At 36.1% G+C, this 25,294-nt stretch overlaps 1 protein-coding gene across 3 annotated transcripts; it reads left to right on the forward strand.

The window, feature by feature from the left end:
* Positions 1–950: 950 nt before the first annotated feature.
* Positions 951–21,936, forward strand: LOC113409794 (OX-2 membrane glycoprotein-like). 3 transcript variants are annotated; one of them, XM_026663997.2, is made up of 6 exons: positions 951–1,122; positions 6,538–6,619; positions 9,903–10,226; positions 10,972–11,235; positions 12,420–12,533; positions 19,420–21,936. In XM_026663997.2, the coding sequence occupies exons 2-6, from the start codon at positions 6,541–6,543 to the stop codon at positions 19,425–19,427; spliced, it is 789 nt and encodes a 262-aa protein (XP_026519782.2). In that variant the 5' UTR covers positions 951–1,122; positions 6,538–6,540; the 3' UTR covers positions 19,428–21,936. The 3 variants fall into 3 exon arrangements, with proteins under 3 accessions (XP_026519782.2, XP_087822694.1, XP_087822695.1); XM_087966568.1 differs by lacking the exon at positions 951–1,122 and adding an exon at positions 5,300–5,648; XM_087966569.1 differs by lacking the exon at positions 951–1,122 and adding an exon at positions 5,300–5,393.
* The last annotated feature ends 3,358 nt before the right edge of the window (positions 21,937–25,294 follow it).

Consider the following 25,294-nt stretch of genomic DNA (forward strand, 5'->3'; position numbering starts at 1 on the left):
GTCTGCGGCTCCAGACATTCTGTGGCTTCAGCTCTTTCTTCAGTGACTTAGCTTCTTGCCTGGGTGTCTCTTCTGACATCCCACCTTCGTCGCCAGTGTTGTATTGGTCGGACGGACACACCAGGCAGACACAGGAGCTGAAGAATAACGTTTCTTTATTTGAAGTAGTAACAGATTAACGTGGCTGCCCAGCTGGGCTGGCAGCCGGCTGGCTGGCTGGAGCCGGAGCCCCAAAAGCCCAGTTGATGCCGTTTGACAGCTCCTTATATAGTCTGCTGTCAAACGGCACCAACCAATGGGAACAGTCAGATGGTCCCGCTCAAAATGCGGACCAGGTTGAAGACTTAGCTAGTCAGGGACACAACAAAATCTTCCAAATATTTTACATCATAATTATCTATATAATGAGACTCATTCTGGTTTAATTTGTGTCCCTGTTGCAATGTCTGCCAGTTTCTGTTAAAATCATATCAGAAATTTAGAAATTGATAACCTTTAAACTTTTGCAAACCACTTAAAAGTAGTTTGCTCCTGGGTTTTTCATTATTAGATGGCAGAGTCGAAAACAATGATTTGTATGTAACTGTTCTTTCCAAATTCTGTTTTTCCACTTCATCAGCTTCTTAAAACTACTATATATATTTTCAGCAAGAATCTTCAAATAGTCACTGGCCTATGTACTAAGCACATCCTGTCTATCCTGCTGTATTGATTGACATTTCATGATTAGTTTACCCAAATAAATTACCAGTTGAAGTGTAGCAATCATTTAACATTTCCAGTAAAGCAGAAGTTATACCAGATCTTTTTGTGTTCTAAATGATTTACAGTTCATAATACAGGTCAACAAGGATTATTTTAGGACATTTTAAAAAGTTTATTTAGCTAATAAGATTCTGTTTGAGATTATCACCTGGGAACATCTATCCAACCGGTTTTAGTAACCAGTTATTGTTCAGATGTTCTGAGTAAAATAATGATTTGAGATGGGCATAAGGATTTGAAGGGTAGGAGGAGCATTCCAACTTCTTTTTTAAATCACAGTTCACTGTTAAGTTGGACAGAGCAGTCTTACTTGGCTGCATTCTCTTTTTTACCCACTATAGGAATCTGCAACTGAAGGTAAGTGTGTGCAGTATCAGGGAAGTCATATTGGTCAATTGGTTGTGCAGAAAGCAACTAGGGATAAGAGGTGTCTAAAGATGGATTTGTGCATTGGAGTGTATGTGTTCATTAGGAATTCTCTCTCAGGAGTAAGCGTGGCTGATATCTTTTATTATATGTGTTTTAAGCAAGTAGACTACTAGACTAATTTCTCTCTTTTGATGTTGGTGAACAGCTGATTTTATATTTATTGATTATGACAATATTGAATCCAAAAGCCCTTGCAGAATACAGAGCCAAGAAACTTCAAATTTAAAATATAGTAGATAGGGGGGGAAAAGAATGGACAAATTAAATATGAAATTTTAAATGGACCTGTAATACCATAAAATCATCTCTTTTATCAACTGACCTAAGATTTAATGAACCTCCTTTTAATGAACCAAATATGGTAAATGTACAGATGGGAGGTTTTTTTTGGGGGGGGAGATAGGCATAAGAGAAATAGATTTAGTTACACTAAGCTATACAACTGTTTACTCTTGGAAATTTTTTATGAGGTATCACCAGACGTTTAAAAAAAACCTTATGTATATGTTTCTATGTAATATATATTTTGAATAGCAACCATGACTAAGTGCAGCAAATGGACCAATTTACCATCCCTGTTCTGGTTTAGGATGATGCTCCAGTAGTGACCAATTATATTTCACATCACTTGTTTTGGATGGTGGACTACAACTTAGAATTTAAATAAATCACGACTGGTGACCTGGTGAAATTTAATATTGTGGCATCTACCCTGACTATTTACATAACCTTTGAAAGCTTGTGAATCCAATGTATTCTGGATATGCTGATTTTTCTACAGCTAGAATTGATGATCCTATTAAAACCCTACTGCAGAACTGTGGGGTGCCATAGGTCTCCGGTGTTGTAAAATATGAACTTTTAGTGGTTTCTCAGAAGGTACTTAATGAGGCAGATTAGGTAATTCCAGCACTGGTGTCACAGGCTTGTGAAGATAACTGTATATGTGTTAGAAAACATAACCATGTCTTCTGTTTGGTAATGAAAGCAGTGAAGAATGTTTACTTTGTTGTCTCCATTCCATCCTGAAATAGCAATCCAGTAGAACTTTTTTTTAAAAAAAATAATATAAATAATTCCTTCTGTGCAGGCTCAAGACAATTCAATAGAATTCAAGGATAAAATTGTTTTCCTTCCCATAACAATGTGCAAAATCAGTTGTAGCCTTTCAGGGAGATATAAAGAAGAACTTTAAGCTTTTACCCTATCAGCTTGACTTCTTAATCCTTTCCAATTGTGAGCTAATTCAAATAGGCCAAGGAGTATTGTCCTGAAGTAGTGGGTGAAGTAAAGGGTGAAAGCATCATTATATAGGGGAGAATGCTTCCTGCTGTTATTAAAGAAGCAGTGAGTATAGGGGATCATAAAACAAAACCTCTGGATGAGTGATGGGATTCAATTTTTTTTTACTACCGGTTCAGTGGGTGTGGCTTGGTGGGTGTGGCAGGGGAAGGATACTGTAAAATCTCCAGTCAGAGGTGGTATTTGCCGGTTCTCAGAACTACTCAAAATTTCTGCTACTGGTTCTCCAGAACTGGTCAAAACCTGCTGAATACTACCTCTGCTCTGGATCTAGAACAGTGGTGGCTAACCTTTTGGTCTCCTGTGCAGATAATTGCATGTGTGCCAGCATCCAGAAGGCAATGTGTGCAGGTCCCTCCCAAGCCCCCTTTGCATGCATGCACGACCCCCCTCCACGTGTCATGCAACTCTGTGCATGCTTGTGCGTCTCCCCCTCCACCTCCCGTACATGCATGCCAGATACCTGACAATCAGTTGGCGGGCAGGTGGCATGCGCGTATGTGCAGTAGACCTGCTCTGGGCGAGGGCTCGCATGCCAGTTCTATGTGCTACTTCCGGCACACGTGCCATAGGTTCGCCATCATGGATCTAGAAGATTGTAATAACTATTGCCAAATGACAAATGCTCCTTTCTGATCAAAATGACGGAAAGAATCATAGCACTCTAATATGTGTTCTGGGAAGATATTGATTATTTAGATTTACTGCAGATTGGATTCTGATCTTCTTATACAAAATATTATCTTTATTAACCTACTGGCTTTAAAAACATATGGAACACTTTCTATTACTCGACCTTTCACCAGCTTTTGATTCTATTAATCACAGTATCTTCTTGTATAACCTCATGAACTGAGAGTTAGTATAGTCTCCTATTAAGCCATAATCACAGTATTGATATTTTATGTTTCTAGCTCTAAACCATTCAGGATTACCTCAAACTGTGTCTTCAATGACATTGGCCACAGAGGCATTTATTATCCTGGGGGAAGATCCCCATTTGGTGGGGACTCAGAGATGGGCCTTCTTCATAATGGCACTTCTACTTTGAGATGACGTTCCTGGTATCAACCCTCAATTTTGTTATTTTTATTTTATTGACTCTCTCCAGCCATTAATTCTCCTCATGCTACTGTTGGAATGGATGGACTGCATCCTGCTTTTATTATGTTCACCATTTTCAATCTCTTCTTATTGTATTTTAGAATTGCTCTGCAGTTTTTAAACCACTTTAAAGCTGTCTAGAATAAAGTACTATAGATTATTTCTAATAAAGGAATAACACCAGTAAATGAATAATAAATTTACTTTCATTGTTTCTTCTGTTTTTTTTTCTTACTACTTTTGCCTATCTCTTGAGGGCACTGGACCTCTTTAAGGCAATTCACTTCATTGTTGCACTGACATATTTCCATTGACCTTAAACACAGGAAAAACGATTTCTGTTTTTCTTTTGATAAATATTTTTCTTCCACTATTTCTTCTGATTTCATTCCCAGTTGGTTCCATCTGTATCCTGTCATTTTTTCCATATGACACTTTTTCTTCCCATGTCAAGTTGTTATAACAATCCTTATTTCTCTAAGCCCATTCTTCAAGAATTTTCACAAGCTCAATCACAGGTATATGTTATTTTAGTGGGATTGAGTTATAATCAGAAAGTATCAGTTGTAGGAACTCAAGGTTTCTTTGGCAATTGATTTTCTTTCAGCACTATGTTGAACATGTCTCCTCTGTTTTTAAAAACAATTTTTCTTCAATTTCTTGAAATGGTTTTTCAAGAAATTTAAAAAATGATGAAATACTAATAGATCAAGTCTGAAGTGCTCATGTTTATCCTTAAATATTTCTAAATCTTGGAAATTCCAGATGAATTTTCAATGTCTTTCCTGTAACATAATGAATTATCTAGATATTTATGGAATATCTACACAATCATATGTAATCATGTGTCCCATTACTTTTTCCTTGTTTGATATATTTTTTCTATGTTCTTAATTTAACAATGAATATGCAAGATATATTATCCAATTGGCCTGAGATAATAATCTACAAAATTCTCTTCCCACTCTATTTTTTTCACACTGAAACAGAATATGTTTTTTGCATATCCTGTAATTTGTGAGCTTATTCAGAATAACTAGCATGATTTCCAGTATGTATACAAAGACAAAAGACAAAATGGACTCTTGTATACATTACTGTATTTTGTGTACACATTCTCTCTAGCCCTTACTGTCAGTTATTTTTATGCAAATTAGAATAGGCTATTGCATTTATGACTGGGCTTTTTTTGTATATTTCAATAGCAATTCCTAGCCAGACACTTCATATAAAATACAGTTCATTCAGAATCCACTTTAGTCTTAGATAGCCACCCAGCTTCTGGTGAATTGGAATGTTAATTTGACACCTCTCCTTAACTACTACCAATCCAAAGTATCAAACAGATCAAATATACATATATATTTCATGTACTGTGTGTGTGTGTACATACATACATACATACATACATACATACATACATACATACATACACTTGTTGATACTCTGTTTGATACTTTGCACTGAGATAATTAAAGGGAGCATTAAGGGGGGATTGATATATTAACATTTCAATACACCAGAAACTGATGTATTTTTGTGTCCGTGTCCAATTGTGTGTGTGTATATGTGTGTGTGTGTGTGAAACTGAGGAAGCCAGGAAATCTTCAGGAATGAAGAAAAGTTTAGCACTGTGCCAAAGTATGCCTTGTACTTCCTCAGAAACTTTAGTCCAGCAAGAGGCTTCCGTTTTTTCCTCAGAACACTTGAGAAAATTTTCTCAATGCATTTGAGAAGCCTTACACTTGCAAAAAGAGCCTTCCGTGATTGTCATTGTGCCTGAGAACTTGATGGTGGGTTTGTGTGCTTTTGCTTTTGTTTTGTTTTTGTTTAGCTTACTGTTTTGTTGGAGATGGTGCTACGTGCCACTACTACTATTTTGGTTTTGATTTCTTTCATTGCTGATATTCCCAATCTGAAGTGGAGAAAAATAATGTGGGTCTTTCATGTTGTTTTTCTTTTGGATTTAATCAAATTATATTAGCTGGAGTGATGGTTAATTATTTCATTGTTGAGATAGCCTGCTTTTCTGCAAAGATATGTTCAAGGTAGGTAACAGTACATGAATAAGTAAATAAATATGAATTAACAGAGTTGTGCAAATCCTTCCGTAGCCACTTCATTCACAAATGAAGTTCCCCTCTGGATCTGTATTACAAAGCAGCTACAGGTACTTCAAAGCTTGAAGGAGCTGCTATAAGGATCCCTTGAAGTTTTTTAGTTGTGCTTGCTTTCCACTGAGGTATTTAATGATGCAAAGTAGTTCACTGAAGGATCTGTAGAATTAAATCACAACTAAAAAACTTGAAAAATAAAGATTTGAGGCGGGCTTTTAATTGTATTAAAGTTTAAGAATGGAAATGATATTATTGAAGGATGATGATGATGATAATGATGATGATGATAGGAATTGTCTTGTGTTTGGATACCAAATCAACTTGAATTATGGTATTTGAGTTCCCCGTTTCCTTTTATCAGTTAAAGGTCAACTCCATCTCCGTACACTTTTTTTATTCATACATACAGCTATATAGACCACTTCATTTAGAACATCCAACAATCCATGAAAAATCACACTTGCTGTTACATAGATTTGTACTGCATTATCACTGCACAAATATGAGAATGTGTTGTGGTGCATTCTGTTGTTTCTAGTACTATAAAACAAGCCAGGTGATTCAGCAGATTCAGCAGATCTTTGTGTGTTTTCACAAATATTTTCATTTCTTCACCAGTTTTAATAATATTTATATGTATGGAATATGTAAGATAAGATGTCGCCTTCTCTCTGTTACTTTCTTAGACTTGGGAAGACATAAATAGTTCTCTTCTGATCTGACACTATAATTGAAACATCATCTTCTTTCATTCTATTCAAAATGAATTTTTTTGGTAGAAAAATGTTTTATTAATTTGTTTTTCCTTTGCTATTCCTAGAGAATGAAGGGTATTTATACTACATGGACTTTGCAGTATCTGGCTTTGTGCGTAATAGCTGTAATGTTCTGTTCCACACAGGGTACGTCCAGCTTGAAAAGTATAATTCATTTTTAAAATTAGAAAATTGTTAATGAATAGAAGTTGCCACCACAGTCATATTATATTATTCCCTGCAGTTTCTTTCTTTCTTTCTTTCTTTCTTTCTTTCTTTCTTTCTTTCTTTCTTTCTTTCTTTCTTTCTTTCTTTCTTTCTTTCTTTCTTTCTTTCTTTCTTTCTTTCTTTCCTATTTATTTTTAATATTGGAAGTCATTTCAAATTGTTGTCTTGCTGAATTATCTGGTAATTGTTCAGTTTCTTCATTAAGTTAGAAATTAGATTCTGGGACATGTTGATAATTAGGGGAATTTTTCTTTTCTTCAACCTGCACGTTGTATCTAAGTTACTGACTGCTGCACAATCCTCAAAATATTTAGAACTACTTTCATGCTTAACAGTTGTCAAGTTGTTATTTTCTTCAAATGATTTATTTCTTTTCTCTTCAAATGTATCTTATCTAATTGTGGCTAAATACTTCAATTTTTACTTTCATCAGTCCAAAGCATCTTGTCCCAAAATATTTCAGTTATCAAAGTTTTCTTTTGCATATTTTGTGATGGTGTCAGTAAAAAGATTTCCTGTTGATAATTCTTTCACACCATTATTGCTGTACAAGCAATGCCATTTCTTAATAGTGCTTCTCACATTTGAAATGGCTAGTTGGCAGAATTTTGAATTTAACCTTTCTGTGCTTTATAAAAGTAGAATTATCTTCAGATGCTAAGAAATGTTCAAAGAATGCCATGGGTGTTAAAAGTAGACAGCAGACTAATACTGGCATTGTGAGAGCATAGATATGAAATTTTATATGTCACTATTCAGACACTATGAACTTGCATCATTTCTATGATATTTTATTATAGTTTATCGTTTATAGCACAAGTAGTCTGAAACTTTCAGGAGAATAGATGATAGTCCTGTGTCATATATTAATGAAATAAAATGCTAAGTTATTTACAAAAGAATGTACACAATGAAGAGGTTACAAAAGTGTTTTGGCTCAGGTGTTGATCTTGTGATTGCATCTTAAAAATGGAAGATTTCTAGGACATTTCATCTACCCAGACTACTCTGGGATTTATTTGGCTAAAGTTGTGTCTTGAGTTGTTGAAGTGTCAGAGTATTTTTGAATTTATGTACCTGCAATGTGAATTCACCACAGATATACTAAGTATTGGGCAATATATTCATTTATACAATTTAGTTGGCCTGAGATGGAGCAGTGTATCATTGCTTCTTAACCCATTTCATTCAAGAATCTTTGATTTAGCCTAGTTAACATAGACTGACATTTTCAGAGTACAGCTGTGATTGATTTACATTTCAGCTATTTAAACCCTAATGGTTTGCCAATTGCACAGTGGCAAATAGGACAGCACTATAGAAGGTTAACATCATTGGCCAGAGGATCATTGGTTGCCCTCTCCCCTCTTTGGAACAAGCTTTATAGTTCCCACTGTTTTAAGAAAGTTCAAAACATTCTTAAAGTTCCATCTCATCCTGAGCACCCCTTTTTTTTAAACTATTATCATCTGGCAGATGGTACAGGATAATAACAACAAGGACAAATAAGCTGAAAAACAGCTTCTATCCCAGGGCAGTAACCATAGTGAATTCTACTGTATAGTGCAATATTAATGCAATATTGGATTTTCAATTCAACTGTATAGAATGTGAAGGATATGTATTTGTGTTTTACTTTTATAGTTATAATGTACACTGAAGATGGCATTTAATTTAGTTGTATAAGGTGCAATGACAATAAACTAAACTAACCTCCTATGGTGCTTAGAAAAGCCTAAAAGCAGCCTGGTTTAAAAAAAAAAAGATCCTAGATTATTCTGCTTCTCCTAGACATTAGGGGAGATTCTTCATTTTAAGATGTGTTCAGAGAATCTTTACCAGCTAAGTTACAACTCTTCATTCTATCTATTATTTTCCCCCCTCCTGTATTAATTGTTCCATTATTTTATCTCCATCACAAATGACATGGCCTTCATCTGTATTCCCAGTACATTTATAAATTGAAAACCTTCAGAATGACCTTGTTATAAACAATGAACTAAAAAAAACCATGAATGTCTGAATGGAGGCATTCCAGGTTTTAGAATTATATTATTATTTCAAGTTAAAATAAGACTACAGACATGTCATAGTGGGTTTAAACTATAGGGAGACATACTTGATTGAAACATAGGAATACCCTTGTAAGAATAAGAGCACGTTGATAAGTAGAAATAATAACAGAGAAGTGGTAGAGTCCTTTTCATTTATATGCTTATGACAGCCATATTTTTGGACAGCTTTAATTTTAATTCCTGAAGTAACAGAGTTGGACCTGATGACCTCCATCTCCCCTTTCAGTCCTATGTGATTCTACATTTCTTCTGTAGCTTGGATTTGTGAGTATTTGATAGAATACTTACAGTAACTGATGAAAAAATATTAGTGTTGTAGAAATTAATCCAAGAGCTTAATAAAGATAAGCAAGGAACATTAGAAGCGTAGCAGGAATTTTTACTTAGCACTAAAAATCAGAACAAAATACCTTCTACTAGGTTTTGAATATATTCCATAGCTATAAATAGAGAATCTACTTCTATGTTTTTGTCTTAACTCTACATGACTGTAGAAATAGCCTATAAATATGAATTGTAGCCTATAAATAGAGACAATAGCTTCTCTATTTATAAACTATGGAATATAATTCAAAATCTAGTAAAAGGTATTTATGGAACAGCTGTCATATTGAAATGGGGAAATTTTAAGTCTTGCACAATTAACATTCTTACATAGGTATAGACCACTCACAATCTTTTCTAGCATATTCTTTGTGATTTATAGTTTTGGAAAGGCCTATATATACACCAGGAGTGTCAAACTCGCATCATCACAGCGTCATCATTGCGACTTTTTTCTCCTTTGCTAAACTGGGCATGGGTGTGGCCAGTGTGTGACATACCTGGCCCGTGGGCTGTGAGTTTGACAGCCCTGATATACACTATTACTGTTACTTTGTTCCTGCCTGAGAAAAGATAATGAAGAGATAATGAAAATGAAATAAGATGTTTGCTCATTTGCACAGGCAGTTCTTGTTATCTACCAGACAAGTGGAGGAGTGGCTAAAAAGAGCAGAGCACTTTTAGAATTATAAAGGCAACTTACTCAAATGGCTTTTAGGGAGAAAGGATTTTATAAAGAGAAAGATTTGTCATCTGAAGTACATGTACAATTAGCAATTATGAACTGTTTTGTGTTCTGCCAGGTTCGGTAAGGACAAGCAATCAAGATGTGGAATTAGGAGGCAATGTCACTTTGAGATGTACTTCATTACAACATTCTAATATTTACCAAATTACATGGACAAAAAAAAAGAAGGGAAATGATGAAAACATTGCAACATACAAGGAAGATACAGGTTCAACTGTTTTAAAATACAAAGATCGAATCAATTTTATAGTTTGGAGCCTTCATGATACTGCTATTAATTTATTGAATGTGAGCACTGAAGATAATGGTTGCTATGAGTGTGCATTTCTTTTGTTTCCTGAAGGGCCTATCAAGGGACAACCCTGCCTTTCTGTTTATGGTAAGTCTGCCCAAATAAAACTAGCTCCAACAGGGAATTGATGAGGCCTTGTCTTTAAATGAGACACTATTATAATAAATTATGTGCGTTATTTGAGTGTATAGAGCACAACTCAGTCCATATTCATTTTATTTTACAGACATTTGGGAGGTTTTGTTTTTTGCAGGGGGGGTGTTTTTTTGGGGGGGCTACTGCAATGTTGCAGTTGATCTCTCTTGCAGTATGTCTAATTATTACCACCCATATAAGGCAGAGGCAGTTTTTAGTTCCCTCCAAAAGTTTAAACCACAATACCTTGCAGTTAGCTTAAGTTAGAAGATATTGTGTTTAGCACGATATTTGGCACCAACCAAATATTTTGAATAACTACCACAGTCTCTTGATATCAATTGAAATATAAAAGATCTGGAGAGTGAAAAGGATTCTATCTAGATGAACGGTATATTATGTTATGAGTCACAGCACTGATTTATATTTTATTGCATAAAATATAAAGAGAGCTAAGGGTACTTTGTATGATATTTGAGGATGTTACCTAGAGGTGATTATGTGAATTTTCTATCCAGAAGTCCACTTTCCATTTGAAAGCATGCATATGATCTAGTCGTTTCTTTATTCATGTTTTATTGTTCACTTGAGCTCCTATACTATATTACAAGAGTCCAATGGAGTGATATACTGTATAAGTCTATTGCTATTGCTATTGCTATACTATCAAATTTTGTTCTCGTGATTTGTGTCACAGATGATCTCAAAACATCTACAGACTACAACATCTCTGATAATCATTTGCATGCCAACTGTTTATCAACTGGTTTTCCAAGACCAAACATTTCATGGTTTCCATCAGGAGGTGTAAAGAAAGAAAAGGATATCACAAACCCAAATGGCACATTATCGGTCATAAGCAACATTTTTGTAAGCATGTCAAATGTTAAACAAGGGCTGACTTGCCACATTTCTCACAGAGGAAAAATGATAAGCATTGAAGTGCTAAAAAAAGAAAAGGGTAAGTTAACAGAACAGATAGGCCTAAAACCAGCACTTTTCTAAAAGCTGATAAAACTGTATGTCTGTATGTGGGAGACTGTTTGAAAATCTTATTTCTGCTAATATTTTTTTCCTTATAAAGGAGAGTATTTGTAGCTCAGGGTTGACATGAAGGGTTCTTGGTACTCTATGAGTTTGCTTGTTTTCTTGCAGAGATTTCATTACCCAAACTAGATAACATCATCAGTGCTAGTAAGGAGTACAGTTTGTGATCAGTTTATATTCTGGTGGCTTGTCCTATCAGTGTTGGTAGAGGTGGTCTTAGAGATTCTTTGGTTGGGCTGTTTACTGTTTGATTCTTTGGCAGTTAATTGATTGGCTTATTGTTTACTTGATTGTTGGTTTGATGTTAACCTTGGAGTTAATCTACAGTATGCTGATCTGGATGCTGATTGCTGGTGGAGAGGTGATTGGGTCCACACTGTTCCTTTTTTAGGCTGGGTGATAGTCTCTTTTGCATAGTCTATGTTGTGAATCAATAAAAGTTAATAACTTAAATGCAAATCAGGGTTTGAAAACTTGCACACTTGATTGGTCCTTATACAACAACTTTGGATTGGGCCAGAACTAGTCCCTGATTGGCCACTATTTGGACTATTCTTATTGGTTATTAGTTTGAACTTGTTGCTCATCTCATTGGGTAATAAGGTAGCAGCTAACCCTATAAAGGGTTACTGCTGCCCATAGCCTTGCTCTGTTCTGTTCTATTTACTGTTATTAAAGAGTTGAAGTCACTGGTCAGATGTCTGGTCTCCATTATTCTCCATACTTAACAGTCTATAGTTGTTTTTAATGTCTATGCGTGTATTGGTGGCTGATTTGTCAGAGTGCCAGGCTTCTAGAAATTTCCTGGCATTTTTGGACTTGGCTTGGTCTAGGATGGTCATATTTTCCCCAATTGAAACTATGGTTAAATATGTCTATATGTTGTGAAATTAAAGTATTTTCGTGATGAAATTCTTTAATTTCAAAACATACAGACAGATTTAACATCCCCTCACCAAATGGAGGTCCTTCACCAGGGCAACTGCAACACACCTTTGTAGGTTCTAATGGGGTGGACTGATGAACAGGAATTTCAATAATATAGATCCCATTCTATACTATCAGATGCAGTAACATTCTCTTTTTTTTTTCATGTAGACCATACAAAAAAGAATTTTCCTGTGATACCAGTTGTATTGGCTTTGATTCTTGTGATCCTGGTTATTGTTGTGGGCGTATGCTGCTGGAGACGACAAAGGAAAAAACATAGAGGTAAATTACTCAGTTTTATAAACCAGAATTTGTCAAACATTTTTATCTTTACTACTTTACTTCTTGATTTCATTTAGTAAATTCTCTTCATATGATTACAGAATATGAAATTACTTGGATTATATCAATCAAAGATATTGGTATGGGGTAGTTTGCGCAATCCTACTCCCCATATATGTGCTAATATAGGAAAAAAGAGCACAATCCATAATACTATATTGGAACAGATACTAGTTCCACCCAATTGATTTGTTTGTTCTCACTGGTAATTTTTTTTTACCAGTTTAGATCTCTAAAAGACATTTCAACCCCGCTGACTGTGGATAAAATAGATAAATCCTTAGGATACATCTATGCAAACATTCTTTAGAGGCACATTGCTAGTACATTCTAATTCCCTACTGTATTTGGGAGAACTTAAATTTTGGAGGAGAGAAAATATTAGAGACTGGCTTTTTGAAAGGGATGCTAATAAAGACGCCACTGTTGTACAATCACCCAGTTTTTTAATCTTTGTATCCGCATTATAAAAGTACAGAAGTTTTCCCCAGTACCTAACATAACCAGTGCTTCACTCAGAAGGTCTTTAACATTCTTGCACATCATGCTCCTGCTCATCTCAAAGATTTTATAAGCTCTATTTCAAAATGCCTATGAACTTGTGTGGTGGTCAAGTGAAGGACATTATCCATTATGTTCTCCACTGTCCCATTTACAATGAGATCAGGGCCCAATTATTAATGGCAGATGAATTCAAGGACGCTGACTTTGAAATACTGAATTATCTTCTTGCACGTTGGTTTCCAAGTGTCAGCAACCAAATTCCTACTTTTGCTTTGCAGTCATTTAAACTTAGAAAGAAATACTACTTCTTATTTGTTGCTTTGGCTTTATTTTGTTGTAACTTGTTCTAATCTATTATTTTTATCCCTCTATCTTAAACTTTCACTCTGTTATTGTTTGTTCATGGCATTCCTATTTTATGACTTGTGGCTACTAGAATAAACTTATTTTCTTATTTACATTCTACCTGTGGCTTGTGGGCAACAGTATGTTGGCTTGCAGTGTACTGCATTACATAGGATAACATTAGCATGTTTCAAATAAAACTGGGTTTTTGCTGTGCGTGTAACATACTGGCCAAAATTCAGCAAAACAGATGATTAGCAGGAATGTTACAGATAACCCAGACTCAGAAGCAGCTAAAATTGGTTATCCTTTATCTGCTATCTTATTATAAAGAGTTACATGAAAATCTTGATTAACAAAGCCATGATGGATGGCAGAGCCAAATATATATAGTCTGGATCTGGTGATGCCACAGTATTACAACTTAGAACAAATGAGGAGGAAGTGGTAAAGGTTTGAACCAATGATTTCAGTGAAATAAAGAGAAAATGAATACAATGTAGGTAAAAGAAGAAGAAATCGAAAGTTGTAGTAGAACTTAAAGAACTTTAAAAAGGTGCTTTGATTTATAAAACTGAATGCATGCTAGGAAGTTTATGTACATGTTTATTTATGAATGAAAGTGTGAAATATTTGGCTAAAATATTAACAGGTTTTATCTAAATGGTTTTGAATGTGTATCAGAGTAAAAATCCATAGGTCACTGATAATTGCATAAGATTTTATTGATTTGCAGCAACAAGAGTAAAAATCTATAGGTCACTGATAATTGCATAAGATTTTATTGATTTGCAGCAACAAGACTTTCAATATCTAGACATTTATTTTTAGTCAACTACCTCCTGGAAAGACCAATTTCCTGAACATATGCTGCATGAATGAAAAACATGGAACACAATAGCTTAATACATAAACAGGAAGGGAAGTATCTATCTATCTACAACAATAAAACTTTTGAGAACTAAAGAATGAAGTCTTTTGCTGTATGGTCCATAATTTAGGAGATAATTCTTTAGCCCAACTTTTACTGATAGAGATAACTTCCTAGGGGAAAAACAAACAATATTCAATTTATTCATTATTTTAATTTATTTAGCCATCCATCTCAAATTCATAACTCTGGATGGCTAACAGCAGTTAAAAGCACTGAAAAAACAATATATAACAATAGAAACAATGCATATATAATTGGCAGCTGAGATAAACAAAAACAAAACAAAGCAACTTGGTTTACAACAAGTTTCTCTGGTCTGCAGTCCATATTTAAGCTGGGTTTAGATAAATCATGGACTGAAGGGAAGAAGAAACCACATATCTGAATGTATAAAAGGATAGGCTTAACATATTCCTATAATTCTGCTACAACAAACTCACATTCACCCTTCACTACCCACAGCTTGAAGTCTAAGCAGTGCTGGAGTGCTTTCCCCCGATTTGATATCCTACTCATCATTTTTATCTTACCTTGCATAGTTTTGTACTGTTTTAACTCATACTTTTTAATGTAAGAAAGGTACAAGAGTTTCTTTGATCAGAGAGGCATAAACACATTAAAAAAAACATTTTACCATATACAATATTTGTGTCTTCATATGGAAAAGCTCTCATACTGGCAGAATAGTTAATTTTCAATTTAGCATATCATTGTTCGTTTCTATGTTCTCTGACCATAAATAGATGATAATGATGGTGATAACAATGATCATGATGAAAGACTTATAAAATTTATGAAAAAAAATCATGAGTGATAAGAGGTTCTAAATGTGTGCGTTCACAATACAAAAATCTGCTAAAATATATTTGGAACACCAACTTTTTGTAATTGATAGCATGTTTGCGGGGGGGATATGGGTGGTTTGGGAATGTCTTGCTTTTTTTGGAGAGAGATCTTGAAATTCGAAAGGTCATATTTATACAAATGAATGCTTTGACAGGAAGCGTTGGGGTGTGTTTTCCTGCACATTTCTATCTTGAAGCCAAATGTCATTAGGAGAGATAATGCCAATTTCCTTTCACAAACAAAGTGGTCTATTATGAATTTTGAATGTATGATACTTAGATATATTTTCACATGCTCCTTTGTCCCTTCTTTAAGATGCATTAGAAAAAGGATTTTACTGCATGGTAACTTCAACTGCCCTGAAAATCAAGACCAAGAAACAAGTCACCCGTAATTTAAAATGATCCTTTATTTTTTTCACTTCAACAAGGAAGTTTGCTTGTTGTTGTAATAGCATTTGACTTGTACCTGACAAAAGACCAATGTAGAAAAATGGAGATAAAGGCTAATAAAATCCATTTCCTGAATGTGTAGAAGGAAGAGGAGAAGCTGAGGATTAAATAGGCAGCTAGAGCCGTTCATACAATAGGGAAGATAAAAGAGCTCTGGAGAAATGCTGCTTTTTTGAAGAACTAGCAACTATTTGTGCAAGTCCCTTCACTTTCTGCTCAATCTGTGTTAAGTTTTTCTTATATTCTTTGTAGGGTTCATAGCATTCTGGGAAGAATATTCAATATGTCCACTAAGTTTTACAACTCTGGCAAAAATTGCTCTTTCTACTCTCAAACATTTTGCTTTGATGGACAATGGAAAGGGATCTTTTCCAAAACAGTAGCTTTATGTAATAACCAGGATGTATTTCTCCAATATAAAACCTGACCTTACCCCTTTCTTTTATTTTACTGATGTTTACATAAGCAGCTATTGAAAGTAAAACCTCTCCCCAGTCAAATTTATCTTGTGGTGATTTCCTGGATACATTCATATAATTTTCTGTCCTGTAGATCTTCCATTCAAATATTAATTGGGTCTAAACCTGCTTATTAATCAGGCCCAAACCCAACTCAAACCTGCTTTTTTTCCTCAGTCCAAAGTCATCCAGTATAATAGCATGTGGGGAATGAACTTGAGAGATGCTGCTTAGGGAAACCTCAGTTAAGAGAGAACAGCTGCATAGTGGGAGGAGAGAAAGCGGAGCAAGAGGTTTAGGCTCCCCAGGTGATTGGATTATAAAGATGATGGCAGGAGAATTCCACTTTCAGATTTGAAAGATGCTGTTACAATAGAATTAGCAGTAGAATTAGCTTATGTGTTTGAGTTTACTTAATGAGGTTGACAGCTAGATAGTGCACCATTACTACCATTAAATACCATTACCATTATATTTCTGCTAGAAGGGACTTAAGCTATTAGTAAAATATAGATTACATGCTCCTTAGAGTAGATTATGGCTTTGGAGAAAGAACAAATAAATTTGAAGAAAGAAGTGCTCCAAAAAAAATAAGCATTTAAGAATACTTTTCTTGGATATCTACATGATCTCTTCTGGACCTGACAGAGGTGGCACAAAGGACACACCTCTTTGATCATAATATCACAATTCTATGAAAGCATAGTTTTGCGTAGAATTCTAACTTGAGAACATTTGACATTGCATTTTGCCCTCTCAGTACCCTGCTCACAAAATACTGACTGATAAAAGGTATGTAGAGGCTAGACCACGGGCCAAAACAAAACAAAACAAAAGTACACAGAAGCATTTTTCTGCCATCAACTTAAAGAAAAACAACTGATTTGCCAATACATTGGTATGGTTAATTGCTAATAGTAATATACAGGAGGTTATTGAGGGAGAGGATAATTTGAAGGGAGAATTTTGTAGGATAGTTAAGATTGAAGATAAAAGAATGAGCAATGGAGTGGACTGTTTTAGGAGTCAAGGGCATGCAGTTAGAATGCTGCAAATAAAGAGTTAGACCAGGAGTGTCAAACTCAATTTCATTGAGGGCCACATCAGGGTTGTGTTTGACCTTGGGGGGCTCTGGGATGGGTGTGACTGGGTGTGGCTGGGGGGCATGGCCAGAGACATGGCAAGCTCAGCGTCACTTATCGAGACTCCATTTTCAGCCACAATGGCTTCCTGCAGCCATCTGTCAGCAAAACCAGAACTGTGGGGGAAGTGTTTTCAGCTGTGACAGCCTCCAGAAGCCCTCTGCCAGCAGCACAGGGAAGCTGTGAGTGGCCCACCCGGGCTTTGTTTTTGGCTGTGACGGTCTCCTCCCCAAGCTTCATTTTTGCTGGCAGAGGCACCGTTGGCCAGTCCTTTGCTGTTTCCAGATCTAAGCACCCCATGGCCCCGATCTGGCCTGGGGGTCTTGAGTTTGATACCCATGGGTTAGACTAAAGGCAAGAGATGAAAGACAGGATCTGAAAATAGTAGGTAAGAAGAACATCGTCTGAGCAAACATGGAGCTGAGTTGAAAGTATATGTAAAACGCAGTCAAGCTGTACTCAAATCTAGGTAGAGGCAGCAAAGAGAGATGAAAATGACTATAGTCACTGGACTATAAAAAGAGGGGGATGGTATACTACAGTCAGAGTTATAAGATTATCCTATTATAGCCGATCTCAATAAAAGTAGTTTTAATTTTTCTTGGAGTTGATTCTTGGTCTGGTCTACCTAATGAGACAATTTGACTGGTAGACTGAAAATGTGCTCCCTGGAGAGACACAAGGAGTAATGAGTAATGAATGGCATTCCATATTATTGAGTAGGGAAATGAGAGGAAGATACCTGTCATATTATAAAACACTAGCAGCAGAGATGCATGAGGAAGATCAGAGGTTCTATACAAATTTGAGAGCAAGGCTATTAGGAAGTTGTATAAATGGGGTAGAAAGTATTCTGGGTAATGGCATGTGTGATTGTGTTGAGGATTGATAGATGGATGTTTGGATAATGATTATGATTGAGGGGGCTAGATGGTTGACTATAAATTGGACTTAGTGATCCTACAAAAGTGTCCAGGATATTATGGTCAGAGCCAGGAAAAATAAATAGTACAAAATGCTAGGATCATTGATGAGGGAGGGCAATATTGAGATAATGATGGGCAAAGAAATTTATTTCAGAAAGCACTGGATAGATAGTTATAGGAGTAGGAAGACCCACACATTGGGGCAGATCTATTATTTTTAACCAGTTGCTCCAACCATGGGCTAAGATAGTTGAAACATTTGCTACCTTAGTTATGTTGTGGTGATGTGGTATTACCTTAGAAGACTATTCAGAAATTAGTAGACCCAAAATGTAATTGCCTATTTATTGGCTGTTGCTTGGTGCCAAGGAAATCAACTGTTGCTTTTTACTTTATGTGTACTTTACTTTTGGGTGCAATTCAAAGTATTGATTTTAACTTATAAAGCCCTATGTGCTTGCCCCTGAAGTATTTTCAGGACTGCTTTCTCCCACCAGAATTGGCCCACCAATCTGATTTTGAATGTCTTGGGAGGAACTTCTAGTGATTTCCCATTTTTGTGAAGTAGGTGCACTGAGGATCATAAGTGCTATTTTTCAATGGCTGTGTTTTTTCCCTGGCATTGCTTACAGGAATTCAAACTTCACTTTATGGAGGTATTGAATATAGCATGTACTATTTCAGAGAATTTGTGAGAGTTGAAAAAATGTTTGGGTGATTGCACCATAATAGTCTGCAATGTTTGTCTTAATTTTTACCATGGATAATTGTATTATTGTTCTTTGTCTCTTATGCCTTCGTGATGGTTACATATCATGGAACATGCTGCTCCCTAGAAGAATACTTGGCCCTTTCTTTTCCAGCATTCTGGAAGACGCTGAAAACAACATTTTCAACTAGCTTTTGGTTCATTGCAATTACAGATAATCAACATGATTAATATTTTAGTATTTTAATGATGCTCTGGGGAAACATATTTTTTTTGCTCTTATGCGTTTATTTACACTGCTGATTGGGGAATATAGAAATATTATTAAAAGTAAAGACACTGAGAAAAAAATCATTTGCCACAAGGAATTTAAGTGAGAGATCAAGGGACAAAATCTTACAAAAATAGATGAAAAAGATTTAGAAAACTGAGGAAGCTTCACTTACCTTAAACAAGAGGAAAGAAACAAAACAAAATTGAAATATATAAACTATGTCTGTTCTCTTCTAGGATTCTAAGGGATTCAAGCAGCACCAGTTTACTCTATGGAATTGAAAAAACAATCAACCATGCACATTATGAAGGCAGCAACAGTTTAAATGAATATGTGGCCCAAGTCCTGCTTCTCTGCTTGCCTGCAAAAGATGCTTACATTTCTCTGTTGACATAGTTGAGCCCTCCACAGTACAGTGAAATGGAATGGCTGTTAGCTAACAAATCATCCAGCTAAAAGAAAGATTTCAATAGTGACCCAAAATGTTAGAGTTTTCAGTAATCATATTCAGGGGCCAATTGTGATCATCCCTATTCCTAGAGATGTGGAAGAATGGCTAGATTATCAATTCTGGACCACTGGATCAGATGCATGCTTGGTAGCTAAAAGAAAGTCTCTTCTTCTCTGCCTTCTTCTCTCCATCCAGTACAACATTAAATATAGATTGACTACTGTTTAGAACTGAAATTTTTTTAATAGAAAACTTATTTTATATTTCTTTTATGGCAGCTCTGTCACAAGTGTTAAAGCTTTTAATTCTTTGCCACAGTGCAGAGGTGGTATTCAGCAGGTTCTGACCAGTTCTGGAGAACCGGTAGCGGACATTTTGAATACTTCGGAGAACCAGTGGTAACCTTCCTCCAGGAGTGGGGAGGGAATGGAGATACAGTATCCTTGCCCTGGAGTGGGGTGGGAATGGAGATTTTGCAGTATTCTTCCCCTGCCACACCCACCAAGCCACAGCCACTAAGCCATGCCACACCCACCAAGCCACACCCACAGAATCGGTACTAAAAAAAATTGAATCCCACCACTGCCACAATGGATATTCTCAACCCATATTGGGAGCCCATCAATTGGCAAAAAAGAATCCTTTGAAATACAACCCAAACTAAGTTCAGAAAAGGAGCTAAAGTTCCTCTGTTCACATGTACTGTTCCTGGATTAATTCTCACGTTATCCTTGAGCAAGGAAAAAAATGCATTTAACCTAACACATAGTCTGATAATATGTGTACTATAGAACTTCTGCACTTGATTTTATTTGAAAATTAATTGTGAAGTTTCTGCCTATGTGCATTGTTTATAAACAAATGTCCTCCAGGTATTTCTCACATTATTTTTTGAAAGTATTTGTAGAATACTTCTTTATACATATAACCATATAATATTTGAATAAAATACCATGTAGTATATGTGCCTATTAGTAACATGGATGTGAATGGTTCTGTTCTAAATACACAATAGTCAATCATGCTGCTACTATGGTAGGAAGGAGACAACTGACTAGAGAAGTTCTCAGTCATCAGATATATTCCCCACTTTAAGTAGAGAAATTTCCAGATATATTCTGAGGTTGACTGTCAATATTTTGCATAGTACAACTTATAGGACTGTTTTGAAATGAGGAAAGAAACCTACTTCATGTTTTAGCTAAAGGATAGGTAGTTTTCATTTAGTGATCACAACTTAGGACAACAACTCAATTGTTAAGTGAACTGTTCATTACATGAAACTGCATTGTGATTACAATTTTACTTCACTTTGCTTTGTTTTACAGACCTGCAAGGTTAATAAAATATAAATAGTGTTTGTATTTTTTTTTTAATCAGCATCACAATTTGGATGAAGTGGTTAAGGTGCTGGCCAGACACCAGCAGCCTGTGAGTTCTAGTCTCACCTTGGGCATGGAAGGTGGGTGGTGATTTTGGACCAATCACACACTCTCAGCCTCACCTACCTTACAAGGTTGTTGGGGAAAATAGGAGGAGGAAGGAGTATTAGATATGTTCACTGCCTTGAGTTATCTACAAAGGTGGGATAAAAACTTAGCAAAATAAGTAAATAGTTGTGAATGGTCAATAAATGAAGTATTTGCTAAATGAGGATTACTTGAACATTTCCTTACATAATTCAAAGTGCTGATTTTTGTTTATTTAATAAAATATCATTTGTATATAATTCCAAAAATTCCTGGATGAACTTGATAGAGTACTTTCCTGGTTATTATGTTTACAATATTGAGCTATGTCCTAGCTTATTAAATATTGGTTTGTTGAATAAGTTATAATTGATAGGTTGACCTAGTGCACTAAGCCAGACAAACTCCTTTATGGCTTCTCATTTGCTTTGGACATCGACTTACTGACTTTTCCTTACTGTAGAAGTCTATGCCCTCCAAAAAATAAAAAACAAAACCCACAATACCCAAAATCTAACAGTCCTGTCTCTGCAAACCTACAGGCAATGATATTAGGCTTAGAAATCTCTTTGCTATAAATTGATGCTGTAAATCTAGTCTATCCAGGTTCATCTGCTTGCTTTGAATGTGTTTTTATTTTTTTTAAATCATTTTAGCTTCATATATTGCTCTTACTATGTTGTATTTTATTTTATGTAACTCTATATGTTGCTGCTATTAATAGTACTGAGTTTGTTACCCAAAGTATCAGTTCCTATTGCATGTAATAGAAGCAGTTGCACACTCTCACTTTCTTTTCAAAAATGTCATGCTTTATAAAATTTCATTTTACTGGAAGTGTCTTTAATTGTTATTGTTCCAACATACAGTCATTGATCATGAAAATGCAAATATTTACGACATGACTTTGTACAATTTTCACACTAAACTCATTTTCCTAATCTGCTGGACATGGTCAGAAATAGAAAGGATGGTTCAGTGAAAACAACTGAAAATTAATAATGATGTTATGATGTTTTAAAAAGAAAAAATGCTTTTCTTAAAAATAAGGAGACGAGCAAGCTATTCATTAAAGTAACAGTTGATTGAAACATTAAGTAACACTCAAAAGAGTGGTATTTCCATTGGAGTTTTAAGACCATCAATCAGTTTTAATGCCCATTTTACATTAATTAGTTTTGAGTATTGTCCTACTACAATGCTACAAGGATATATTATAATTTTCCCTGGAAAAGTACAGTAAACATACATGCACACACTTATATGGAAAGATTTTCTGCATTTACTGAAGAATATTACATACAAATTATACTTAATATTAACTTTCTTTAAATCATAATGGGCAATATAGGGAGAAAGGGGAATAATTGCTGCAGGTTATTATTGATTTAATATTTTTACTGTTTCCATGGGTATCCACATATTGCAAAAGATCTTAAAAATTTAGAGAGACTTTGAACATTGAGCATACAAATAGTTAAAAACATTGATAATCCATGGAGAAAACAATTAAACATTTATAAGAGTAAGCCTATTTGATTTAGGTTAATTTAACAAAATACTTCAATACTGTTATTAGAATGTTCATCTAGAATTAGAAATAAATTATCCTACCTACCCTACTATCTTGCATGTCCTACTAAGTAACTGTACTGCGGTTAAGTTAATGGAATAAAACAATCATTGTTCTTTTAAATCACATCAGTTTGTATAAACGGGTTGAAGTGATAAAGGCAGGAAGTTGTGAATTTTGTAAAAATTATTTCCATTTCCTGACCTAGATCGAGAGACAAGTTATTGTCAATGTCATTCTGGGTATATCACATTTTTATTTGTAAAAGTGGAACACAAACACAGAACAAATATTTTTCATTGATGTGTTTTAGAATTCCATCAGTAAAACTATTCAGAATTTGCATCGTATGTCAACTGTATTTAAAATCTCTGTTACAAGATGTATTTTGCTTTACTTCTCTGCTATGTGGGCTTGCTATACACCAAAGAGTCTAGAACGTTTTGTATCAGCTTGCTAGCTCCAGGATTTGAATTCCTTGTATGTAGTACTACTATACATCAACATGCAAATAAAAGTTCTGCAACATTTCATTATGTTAGCTGGCATTAAACAAAAATCTCTATTTTAAAAAAAAACCAGTGACATACAAAATAAATGAGAAAATATGTAAAGGAACATACATGAAAAATTCTATATTTACACAAAAATCAGAAAATATGAAGCTATTCCTGGCATCTATTTTCCAAAGAACTGGTTCAGAAACATATGTACAAAAATAATTTCAAATAATCAAGTTCAAAGCAAATATATTTTGAAAGCAAAAGGAAAAAATACACAAATTGTTTTTTTTTAAATATATTTTTATTGAGTTTCTTTTATTACACTGTAAAACATCATGGTATCAACAGCGTTCTTGGCATCTATACAGGTTTTTGGTTTAAATATCATAATACATTATATTACATTTGTCTAATATTAAATAATAGCTTTAACTATGATTGCTATTCTTATATTTTTATATAATTTGCAAAATTTTGTTTTACTTTCTTAAGGATTATTTCAGTTAGGCTTTTTATCTCACTTCTTAGTTCTGTTTGTTAACCATTTATACCAATTGTTCCAAATTAAAAAGAATTCAGAGTCATCTTTTTCTTTCAGTTTCATTGTTAACATGTTCATCTCAGCACTTTCCGTTAAATTGTTATCCAACGAATGCCAGAATAAGTAATCATTTTGGAATTAAGTGATAAAGTAAGTTAAGTAAAAAGAGTCCAGGTCTTCAGATGCAATTGCTTGCTGTCCTTCCTCTCTGTGAATGGGAAGAAAAGAGAAATCACTCTCAGGAAAGCTATGCAGGCTTGTCTGGGAAAGATTGGATTTCCACAAGCAAACTTTTCTTCCATTCCACAACTGTTACTAATCTTTTGAAGTTTTGCCCTGTCCTCTAAAATAAGAACAGTATTATCTTTTTCCATATTCTAATCATGACATTTACAAATTTAGGCATGCAGAAACCTTGGGTTATATTTTCCACTCAGGGCAGAACCAATGATATTTCAGCACAGCATATTTTAGGCACAGATGTTAGGATGGAATAGGATAGGATAAGATGGGATGGGATAGGTAGAGCAGTGGTTCCCAAAGTGGGCGGTACCACCCCCGGGGGGGCGGAGGGATGTCTTAGGGGGGTGCTAAGAGGCAAGGGGGCTGGCAGGGGGGTGCTAAGATGTGGCAGGGGGCGTTCAAGGCTCTGGCCCTGCAGGTTCACTCATTGACTGTAGCACCGCGCCAGAGCCGGTGCCTCCAATGCGGAAGCGGTGGCATGTTACGTGCCGCCATGACTGCGTTCGATGCGCCATCCCCTGCCACCTCTTAGTGTCCCCAAGGGGGCTGGCAGAGAGGCGCTAAGAGGCGGCAGGGGGCATTCGGCGCCAGCCGGCCCTGCAGTTTCACCCATTGAGGCGCCGGCTCCGGAGTGGTGCTACAGTCAATGGGTGAACCTGCAGGGCCGGCGCTAACGCCCCCTGCCAACTCTTAGCATCCCCAAGGGGGCCAGCAGAAGGGCTCTAAGAGGCGGCAGGGGGCGGCGCATCGAATGCGGCCTTGGTGGCATGTAATGTGCCACTGCTTCCGCATTGGAGGTGCTGGCTCCGGAGCGGTGCTAGTCAATGGGTGAACCTGCAGGGCCGGCGCTCGAACACCCCCCTACCACCTCTTAGCATCCCCAAGGGGGCCAGCAGAAGGGCGCTAAGAGGCGGCAGGGGGGCGGTGCGTCGAACACGGCCGTGGCGGCATGTAACGTGCCACCGCTTCCACATTGGAGGCGCCAGCTCCAGAGCAGTACTAGTCAATGAGTGAAACTGCAGGGCCAGCCGGCGCCTTGAACACCCCCCTGCCGCCTCTTAGACCCCCTCTGCTGGCCCCCTTGGGGACGCTAAGAGGCGGCAGGGGAGCATTCAAGGTGCCGGCCCTGCAGTTTCACCCATTGACTGTAGTAATGCTCCAGAACCGATGCCTCGAATGTGGCAGGACATTGGGAAAAGCCACTGCCACCGCTTTCCCAAAGTGCCACTGCTGTCACATTCTGTCTGTCTGTCCGTCTGTCCATCCATCCATCCATCCATCCATCCATCCATCCAAAAGTTCTGTCTGTTTGCCTGCCTGCCTTCCTGCCT

Source organism: Notechis scutatus, chromosome 5 (assembly GCF_049901735.1).
Source record: "Notechis scutatus isolate UNSWTSFEM ecotype Mainland chromosome 5, rNotScu1.2, whole genome shotgun sequence".
NCBI lineage: Eukaryota > Metazoa > Chordata > Lepidosauria > Squamata > Elapidae > Notechis > Notechis scutatus.